Below are 9,667 nucleotides of genomic sequence, written 5' to 3'. Positions count from 1 at the left end.
CCTTTTACAAAAGAGTTAATATTCTGTCTGTCATAAATTCCCGTTTTTTTTTTTCAAATCGGATTGTAATCATATAGTATAATGTATATGACCAACGGCATTTGGTTGTAATTATTCTAGTTCACAAAGGGTTTTTTTCAAAAGTTAGTGAGAGTGCATGAGGTGATGACACATAGAAAATGACACTCATGTAATAAACACATGAGGCCAAGGTTTATTTCTATGAATGTTCTTCCTTTAGTAAGTAAGGGATGTCTATTAACTTTTAACTAAAAAAATCTAAGAACCGGTTCTTAAATAAAATTTTTAAGAACTTGTTCTTAGCTTTTTTTAGTTAAAAGTTAAAAGACAGATTCTTATATTCTGTTAAAAACTTCACCCTAAAAACTCTCCAATAACCAAGCACACCATCGTTTGAATGTACTGCATCTATTCATAGGAATTTGTATATACAAGAGCGGATATAAAAAGGAAGTGCATTCGCCTCCATTAACTTCTAAAAAATTTAAAAAAAATTGGGAAGTTTCGGTTGATTGAAAGTATTAACTATGAAGTGCAAGCAAGCATGTTGCCGAAATTGATTATTAATGTCAAAATATTTTTCAAACATGTATTACTAAGGCCCAGTATAAGTCCATTAGATTATATTTTTGTTCCCCTCTTCAAAGTTTTTGTTTATTTTATTTGCAAGGGAAGACTAAAATCATTGATCAAACCGCGAACAACTGTTCATTACACTCTCACATAAAACCCAAATGGGAGATCTAAATATGTTTGCTATCGTTTGAAAAACTCTAGCTCCTTCCCGCCTTAAATTGAGTAGAACAAAATTACGAAAATTTTGAATCTTGTTTTAATTTCTCACAACATTCAATTTGTACCTCCTTTTGAGCAAGCAAGCTTTCGTGAATCACTCATAATAATAAAATATTCATTTTCACCAAAGCGCTACTTTAGAAAAAGGGTAAAGAAATACCCGAAATTTATACATCACACCACCACATGCAAATTCGAATTACATTCTCTCAGACGACATTTTTTTTTCTACTCAACCACTAAAATTAAAATAACAGACAATTAACCATTAAACTCGACATAGAAAAATACTAATTATTTTTAAGAGAAGTCTCTTTTTAGAATTTTGTTTTGTTGCTTAAGCTTCTAATCAAAGCTTATTCGATTTGCGTAAGCGTCAACTTTAGCAACCAACAGGCACCATCGCAGGCTTCGCTTTGGGTGGCCTTCCACGCCCTCTCCGCTCCCCAGTACCAGCCGGAGCCTCCGCAGGTTCAACATCGGCTTTAACCGCCTCGGATTCCGTCTTCTGCTTCTTCGGTGGCCGTCCACGTGGCCTCCCGGAACCACTCGGTGCTGCAACCTTCGTTTCCACCTCCGACGAAGGTTCCTTCGCCTTGGGAGGACGACCTCTAGGCCTCGGCGAGGAAACGGAAGGAGCAGGAGCCGGGACCGCCACGTGGCTTGAATCTCCCTGAGGTTTCGCCTTCGGAGGACGGCCGCGGCCGCGCTTGGGCGGAGCATGCGGATCTGGTTTCATGTAGTTGTTCTTCACCATCGCGATCTGGCCGGACTGTTTCATCTGGTTGAGGTGGTAGCTGAGGAGCGTCATGTGAGACGGTGGTAGAGAGGCCTGAGTTGACTCGATGTGCTTCGCGATCGCCGTCTTGTTGCAACCGTTCGCGTCGTTCGATGCTTCGATCGCATCCATGATCATCTGATTTCCACAAGAATCAAAAAATTCAGATCTACCACATGAAACGGTTCACTATGCAATTTCGAGATCTAAAACAGGTGCAGTTATAGGTTATACCTGGGGATACGGAGGGAGAGAGAAGGGACTCGGCTGCTCCTCCGCCATTGGTGATTGTTGAGGTTCAAGCTCGGTCTCCGTCGCCATGAATTTGCAGGGGGAGAGAAAGAGAGAGAGAGAAGAGTGAGGTAGGAGAGAGAGTACTGTTGCTTGAATGGGCGCTGAAGCAAAGAAGCTGTGTGGATTTATCAGAAGTTAATAGTGGTTTTCTTTTTAATTAAATAAATATTGTTTTTGTTTGGAAAGCTCATCGGACGGTTAGGGTGTGAGGGATACGAAAGTTGATCTAACGGCTGCGAGACCGTGAGAATATTATCACGCAGGATTGCTGACGTGGATGAAGTAGCGATAAGCGTTAGCTGTTGTGAATTTACTTTTCTCTCCCTGATTTTGAACTTTACGAAGGATAAACAATTGGGGAATAATTCGGTGATTCGGCTCTTTAAAGTTAGTACGTGTCGAATTATTAATGGAGGCTAGGGAAAAAAGAAACGAGAAACTGAGCCAGGGCCTATTAGAATAAAGGCCCGTTGGACCACATTAATTAACAGTTTAAAAATAATTTTAATTTTAATTAAGGGACTTACTCATATATGCATATCCCAGATATGATGATACAGTGACATTGTTACTACAGGCAATGAACAACAATAAAAAGAACAGAGATCAAACAAATCATGTGGAGTCTATTACTCACAAACAAAACCCAGTGAAGAAGATACAAACGTGAAAACACAATCAAAGGAGGCCAGTGCTCCGGAAAGGGTTATTGTGTTGGTTCACCGCAAAATCACCAAACCCGCTGGTATTTGGCTGCTGTGAAACCGGGTTAACCGGGAATTCCCCAAAATCACCAAATGGATTGTTACTGGCTGGGGGGTTTGGGAATGCTAGCTGTAGTTGCTGCTGCTGCGGCTGATAAGTTGGCTGGTAAGAACCAAAGGGGTTGGATGTCACAGCTGGCTGCTGAGGTGGCAGAGTGCTATTGGATGTTGCAAAAGGATCGTGAACCTCGAATGGGTTGGGAGCTGGTGCACCGTAGACAGGGCGTTGAGAGGCTATGTAGGCTCCATCGTCGTATAGACTGTTCAGTGTAAGCGTGTCTAAGCCTCCAGCCTGCACATTAATTGTTTTTGAAAGGTTAAAGCCTGCAAATGATATGATATACACGATAACGGACTCTTACAGTAATGTAACCACTCTTTGCTAGTAACAAGGTTCTAGTCTGATGATTTCGTTTCATTGTAACCTTAAAGTTTGTCCAGATATAAAGTAGAGCTTTCAGAAGATTAGCTTACAAAACATATAGTTAAACCAACAATCAACTCTCTGTTCTCACTATTCCATTACTAATTTCCTAATAACAAGGTTCCTAGTCTCAAATTTTCCGTAAAGCATGCACGCGACCACTTTCCATTGTAAACTTGTGCAGATATACTCTAGTGGTTTATCCTAGGCTTGAGATAACATCGAAAATTTCAGCTATACAGCCAATCCTTAACCGGAAACTAACCGGCTTTGGCTTGATCTATTTTGCGATACACTGTCTAAAACATAAACAACCAGAAGAATGCTTACCAATTGCCTATCGGTGGCTGCAGAGATATCGTTGCTTGGTGTTGTTACCAGGGCAAGCTCCCATCCTGAAGGGTCATAATTGTTTGTTTGACCAAAAAGAGGCGTTGGGGGGTTACCTGGAAACAGAGACAAAGAACAGAAATGAGCCAGTAAAAAAAGGGTAACATCATGATAGACATGCAATTAAGATGGTATAGCAAGAAGTTTACCATCAGTTGGGATTACGGCTAAAGCAAGTGCATTTTGGTCCTCGATCGCTGATGCATCAGGAGCAGCAGTGTTCAGGCCCTGTGTGGAAAATTAAACAAAGAGAGCCTGAGAGTTAAGAATAGCAATGGGAAGCAAAAGTGAAATCAAGACTCATGAAGTAATAGTAATAGGATTTTCACCAGTAGATCATCTGTATCGATGATGTTCTGAGACTGAGTGTTGGCTGAAGGAGGAGGTGGCGGAGAAGGTTCAGTCTCTTCAGATACAAGAACGACATCATCTGTATTCAAAACAACTTCACGTTCTTCATGAGACGATTCAGCATCTTCGACAGGAAGGCCATCATCCGGCCTATAAGTTAGAAGCTGCATGTAGACAACTTCATTAGCACATAAAACTCAGAGAGAGAGTTCAAAAAGCCAAAATTCTTGGATCACTCATATGAGAAAAGAGCTGGAAGCTGTGTAGAGATCTTCATTAGCATACCAGTGGCATTGGGACATCGACAGCCCGCGGTGCTTCTTTAATATACTCTTCCATTGTTGTCAGAAAAGATTGTGGGGGCTGGAGACAACAAAAATAATGTACCGTATTAACTTACAGGTACAAGCAATAGTCACCAATTTAATTTAGAAACAAGTCCATGTGGTACCTCTCTTAACACAGGAAACTGAAAATTCCTAGCGAGTTCCAATCCTTTACAGGCTTCATAGAACTCAGATAGGCTACGAGCCTGAAAAGATTACAATATCTCTCGTTAGAAAAGAAAGTGACTATATAAGTAAAGCCTACAAAGAAAAGAATAGGCCAACAAACAGAACCTGCTGACCCGCACGCTTGTATATCTCAAGGGAAGTCATGGCTTCATGTTTTGGCATTTCAAAGAACTGCAATAAATAAATAAATAATCAGGGAAGGGAGAAAGACATGATAACTAAAATGGCAAATAAAAAAAAAAACTAGACCTACCTTGTCAATGAGATTGATAATTCCGTCATTGATAGCACAGTAGACTTTGAAACTCTCCTTCAACACCTACCATTCCATCACAAAAAGGTAAAGATATTTTCGAGCTTTGCTTTTTAGAGGGAAGGGAAAGCTTGGCAGAGCAAAACACCCCAACTGTCTCCGGTTGCGGAAATGTTAATAATATTATCACGTACCAGAGCAAGTGCATATTGTATAACATGATTATGGTTAGCAGCGCCTTCTGGCTGAAAGGTGCAAGACAGTTCATTGATCAGCAAATGTTGCTACAAACAATCAGCTATACAAAGAACTAAGCAAAAGAAGAAAGAGAGAGTACCCTGCAACCGATGAGACGATAGAGAAGCTGCTGCAAAGCAGGCAACTGCACCAAGAGCTCTTCACCATCTAAATCCCTGGTTCTACTGTACCCCTGCCAATCAACAACGCGCAAAATCAAAACCATCAGAAAGAGAGGTCTACACGCAAGACAAAGCTGGAAGCAAAGCAAATAGTTGATACCTTATCCTGCCCTGGGGTAGACTTAGGAAGACGCTCTGCCTCGGTATCATATTTTAAAACCCTGAAGCACTCAAGCCGTTCCTCAAGAAACAATGCATAAGTACGTACCCATGCTGAACAATCCCAGGCTATGAGAGAAACAAAAAGAAAGGCTAAATTAGCATTCACACTCAATAAGAACCTCTTTTGATATGTAAAACGCTGAGTTGAGGACTCACCGATAGGGCTTGAATCATCCTTGAAATTAGAAAGTTGCAGGATGCGAGCTCTCTGCGAAAAATTAAGAAGCTCCTCTCGAAATGTGGGGTCTCCTTCCCTTAGAAGGCGGTGAATCACAATTAGTGTTTTCAGAGCAACCTGTTGAAGCAACAACAAGGATGGAGAAGCGATCAAGTTCATATGCTTATTACTCAAAAACTCTAAGAATCACAGGAGAGAGTGAATTGGTACCGTCCAGTTTCTGGTTTTATGCAATCGCCGGGAGAGAGCGTGAATACAGTAGGCAACATCTGCTCTAGCACGCGTCACTGCCGTCGCCGCGAAGATTTCTGCAAAAGTGATACAAACAATATAGAAATCATTTCACAGATCTGACGATTCCCGAGAAAATAACTGAAACCACTCACTTCGGAGATGGCGATCTTTGGGAGGACACTCCACATGATTGGTAGCTTTGACTATGGCAACATCTAAATCCTATTAAAAATTCCACCCCCCCAAAAAAAAAAAAAAAAAAAAATCGAATCTATCAGAGAAATGATCAAACGAAAATTAAGGAGGAATCGGGGAAAGCGCGTACGGCGTAATCGCTGTTGACGCGGACGAGGCCGACTTTGGTGGTGTCTTTGAGGGCTCCATAAGCTTTACGCCATGACTGCAGCGTTCCCATCGGAGGAGGACTCTTTCAGATCTCTTCACTCTTCCCCCGAATAAACCGTGGATTATTACGTGTCGATGAGTTTTGTTAACCTCCGGCAAAGTTCACGAGGAATCACAAAGTGAGAGCGCAAAGTAGAGACGCCCACAAGAAAAAAAGGGACGCCATATTAGTTGGACTCGTTCCGATTTTTTATTTTTATTTTTTCCTAAATTCAAAGTCAATATATTCAGACCAAAAATAAAACAGAAGTCGGATAATTATTTGAAATGGCTAGTTTATTGAATTTTCTGACCACAAAAATGGAATGGAAGGAATTTTCTGTTGATTTTTATTTAATCATAGTTTATTATCTGGCCATTTATAGATTTGTTTTTAATTGACAACACGAAATAATGTAATCAAAGAGAAATAGGATTGGTCGACAAAAAAGAAAGGATAAAAAAAAATACAAAATACAATTCATAAGTTGCATGATTAAAGGTCACGCAAACAGCATAAATGGTAATGATACATCTCTGACAGTGCAAATGACCTAACTCGTCATAAAATTCGGATCTGCTCCTCTGGATTATCATCTCTTTGTACCACTCATTTTTTTTAATACATAAGGCTCCGACCCCGTGACATTGCATTATTAAAGTCGAGTACAATTCGACGCAGTAAAAATTACGTGGTAAAAACTTAATTTTACGAGGTAAATTGGTAAGTTTTGCAGTAAAAATAAGAGTTATCATTTTAGTAAAACTGATGACAGTAACTTTTTTGATGTATAAGTTGCAGTATAGTTTAAAAAAAATAAATATAAATATAAACATATAATAATGAATTATTATTATTAATAACAAAAAAATGTTAACCTATTTAAAAATAAATAAATAATAAAAATAAATTAATATGTATAAAAATAAATTTTAACAAAAAAATAAGTTATAATATATATTTATCTAAGAATTGTACTTACTAATGATATTATTTATCCGAGATCAATAACAAAATAATCTATAAATTTCTAATCCAAAAAAATTTTACAACTAATAAGATTATGTAAAATAATAATTTAAAAATTAATAATTCAAAAATAGGAACAAGAAAGAGAATACAAATATTTGACTAACACAAAATTAAGTTTGTATAATATTGTTAGAAACATTTCCAGAAATAAGAATATGATATTGCTATGATGGCTTTGGAAATATAAATAATGGTTTATTTACAAACATAGAATTCCATAACGTATAGCATAAAGCGTTTCGTCCGTGGAGTGTTTAGGATTTTATTATTTTCACTTGTTATTTTTGACAGAAACTTTAATTATAACTGTAACTCAAATCTTAAGACATAGGATTGGTCATGATGTTGCATTAGGTTTTGATTTAACAATTTTACAGAGGGTGTAAATCAAAATTGTAACTCAACCATAATACATGATAACTCAAACTTAAAATCAAAAATTTAAATTTAATGTATGATTGGTGACATTTTTGAGTTATCTATCAATTAAACTCTTTAACTCAAACTAAATCAATGTTACCACGTGTTACCAATAAAAAAATTGCAAAACCATGTGTATCTTGTGTAGTTTACATAAACATATAAGAGCAAACATTATTGGTTGGTATCTAAAAACAAGTATCAAAGCAAATTGTATTAATAACTGGACAATAGATGGACACACTAAAAGTTCTAATGAATCTCTTATAAACTCTAATTCAAGAACCTCATTACATTCTTTTTCTTATTCTCTTTCTTATTTTGCTAATTTGTTTCATTAATTTAAAAATGAGATATTCCCTTACATACTCTCATTGGAGATGTTCTAAGCTTCACTGTCATCAATTTCAAAATAATGATCATTTTTTCTGTTTAATAAGAAAACATAGTTTAAGAAATAGATTATGGATGTGAGAGTGATAAATGTTGGCCACTTACCAATTTGTAAAATAGCATAGCCAGCTTCATGTTCGAAATTATGTCTCACCAGAGAACATTCGGGTCTTCTTTTCACTGCAACAAAATGTGATTTTGATATCGGTATCAATTGTACCCATAATTTTGATAGATTTCTTGGATATATATAGTTGGTAAAACGTTAAAATGGTGGAACATGCTGCATGCACAAACATGAGATGGGAAATAAACAATTTTTTCTTATTATATCTGAAGCAGAGCTGCAAGATTATTGTGGACATTTCTTCTTGCAGGATAATACTGTCTATGCATACACTTTCATAAATAAAGATTAGTAAAACATGGTCACAGTAATGTAACTGCTTACCAATCAAACATATTATTGGGCTTGTAACCTATGGGTTTGGGTTTCTTTTTTATATATCATATGATCCGTATATCAGACTAAACGTAGAATACTGAAACATGGCAGAGAGGAAAACAAATTGACGTCAATATGCGTATGAGGTTATATATACAGTACAAATGACGACAAGTTATCAAGTAATTTTTTTCATCTCTTTGTCGGGAACTTGAACATTGTAGAAATTCTCTCCCAGCGCGAAGTAGCTCTTTTACACTGAGCCAACTGTAAGTAATTTTTTACGAAAAAAAAATAAGTTATCAAATAATTTGAAAACACCACACCATGGCTTCCTTGCAAACGATTACATGTGTAACCAACCATTTTTAGTTGATCATATTCATACATGTGTAACCACTTTTATATAATTTTATGTTTTGCTAATGAAGCAATGCTAACAAAGTAACATGATCTATCAACGATATAATTAACAAACTATTTATTCCATTTTAGTTTAAGAAGAAAACTATTTATTCCAAGTTTCTAGAAAGAAAAAGTAATAATTGTGTATATGTGGTAAGAAGAGAATTTTCCGAATTGGTCAAACCAATTGGTCCTACAACATACACTACAAGAAAACATCAAGGATTCTGAGGGAAAAAATCGTCGGAATTTCGTCGGAATAACGTTATTCCGACGACATACCGACGAAACACGCCGTCGGAAATAATTCCTCAGAATTTCTTTTTTCCTCGGAAATCCCTCGGAATTTTTCGACGGAATTCCGAGGAAATAAATTTCCGAGGAAATAAATTTCCGAGGAAATAAATTTCCGAGGAAATAAATTTCCGAGGAAATAAATTTCCGAGGAAATTCCGAGGATCCCTTGTTTGTCGGAAAAGTCCTCGGAATATACCGAGGTAGAACTTCGTCGGGATAATTCCTCGGAAGTTCATCGATCGATGCGTGTTTGGACATATATACATCGATCGATAGGAGTATACCGACGGACTTTTTCCTCGGTTTATTCCTCGGAATATACCGAGGGAGCTGGTTCCTCGGAATAAACAGAGGAACCTGTCCCTCGGTATAGCCCAAACGTTTTTTAAAAAACGCATCGATCGATGCTTTTTTGTTCAAAAACGCATCGATCGATCTAGTGAAAAATATAATTAATTTCCTCGGAATGTAAAAAATATTAATTTTTTTAAAAAAATAAAATTTCTGAAATTTAAATTCGAAAATATGAAATTAAAAGTAAAATTGAAATCATATTAATTAATATTCAAAAAAAAACATTCGGAGTTTGAACATTCCGAGATTGGGAAAAAAAAAAAACTACGGGTCTGGCACGTCCGAGAACACCTCGTTCGGGTACATCCTCTGCATCATCTCCATCATTTGCTGGTTCAGCCTCCTCTGTGCCTCATAG

General features: G+C 37.2%; 2 protein-coding genes across 2 annotated transcripts; both read right to left on the bottom strand.

The window, feature by feature from the left end:
* Nucleotides 1-920: 920 nt before the first annotated feature.
* LOC106301742 (HMG-Y-related protein A-like) lies at nucleotides 921-2,011 on the bottom strand. The gene is made up of 2 exons (XM_013738207.1): nucleotides 1,829-2,011; nucleotides 921-1,732 (listed from the first exon to the last, which is right to left on the bottom strand). The coding sequence occupies exons 1-2, from the start codon at nucleotides 1,913-1,915 to the stop codon at nucleotides 1,199-1,201; spliced, it is 621 nt and encodes a 206-aa protein (XP_013593661.1). The 5' UTR covers nucleotides 1,916-2,011; the 3' UTR covers nucleotides 921-1,198.
* Nucleotides 2,012-2,477: 466 nt separating this feature from the next.
* LOC106306921 (putative clathrin assembly protein At2g01600) lies at nucleotides 2,478-6,187 on the bottom strand. The gene is made up of 15 exons (XM_013743712.1): nucleotides 5,904-6,187; nucleotides 5,731-5,800; nucleotides 5,555-5,652; nucleotides 5,323-5,461; nucleotides 5,105-5,232; nucleotides 4,923-5,015; nucleotides 4,780-4,830; nucleotides 4,586-4,651; nucleotides 4,438-4,503; nucleotides 4,269-4,349; nucleotides 4,103-4,180; nucleotides 3,796-3,981; nucleotides 3,616-3,694; nucleotides 3,407-3,522; nucleotides 2,478-2,944 (listed from the first exon to the last, which is right to left on the bottom strand). Exons 1-15 carry the CDS (start codon nucleotides 5,991-5,993, stop codon nucleotides 2,567-2,569), a joined length of 1,719 nt encoding a protein of 572 aa, XP_013599166.1. The 5' UTR covers nucleotides 5,994-6,187; the 3' UTR covers nucleotides 2,478-2,566.
* Nucleotides 6,188-9,667: the final 3,480 nt, after the last annotated feature.

The sequence above is a fragment of the Brassica oleracea genome, chromosome C7 (genome assembly GCF_000695525.1).
Source record: "Brassica oleracea var. oleracea cultivar TO1000 chromosome C7, BOL, whole genome shotgun sequence".
NCBI lineage: Eukaryota > Viridiplantae > Streptophyta > Magnoliopsida > Brassicales > Brassicaceae > Brassica > Brassica oleracea.
Note: the sequence above shows the minus strand (reverse complement) of the source record. Positions and strands in the feature narration are given on the sequence as shown.

What these genes read in the sequence shown, in the direction of transcription:
- LOC106301742 (XM_013738207.1), bottom strand. Translation starts at nt 1,915, where the DNA reads ATGGCGACGGAGACCGAGCTTGAACCTCAACAATCACCAATGGCGGAG. An exon ending in CTCTCCCTCCGTATCCCCAG is followed by an intron (nt 1,733 to 1,828) that starts GTATAACCTATA and finishes TGTGGAAATCAG; the next exon opens with ATGATCATGGATGCGATCGA.
- LOC106306921 (XM_013743712.1), bottom strand. Translation starts at nt 5,993, where the DNA reads ATGGGAACGCTGCAGTCATGGCGTAAAGCTTATGGAGCCCTCAAAGAC. An exon ending in ATCGTCTCATCGGTTGCAGG is followed by an intron (nt 4,831 to 4,922) that starts GTACTCTCTCTT and finishes TGCACCTTTCAG; the next exon opens with CCAGAAGGCGCTGCTAACCA. An exon ending in TACAATATGCACTTGCTCTG is followed by an intron (nt 4,652 to 4,779) that starts GTACGTGATAAT and finishes ATGGAATGGTAG; the next exon opens with GTGTTGAAGGAGAGTTTCAA.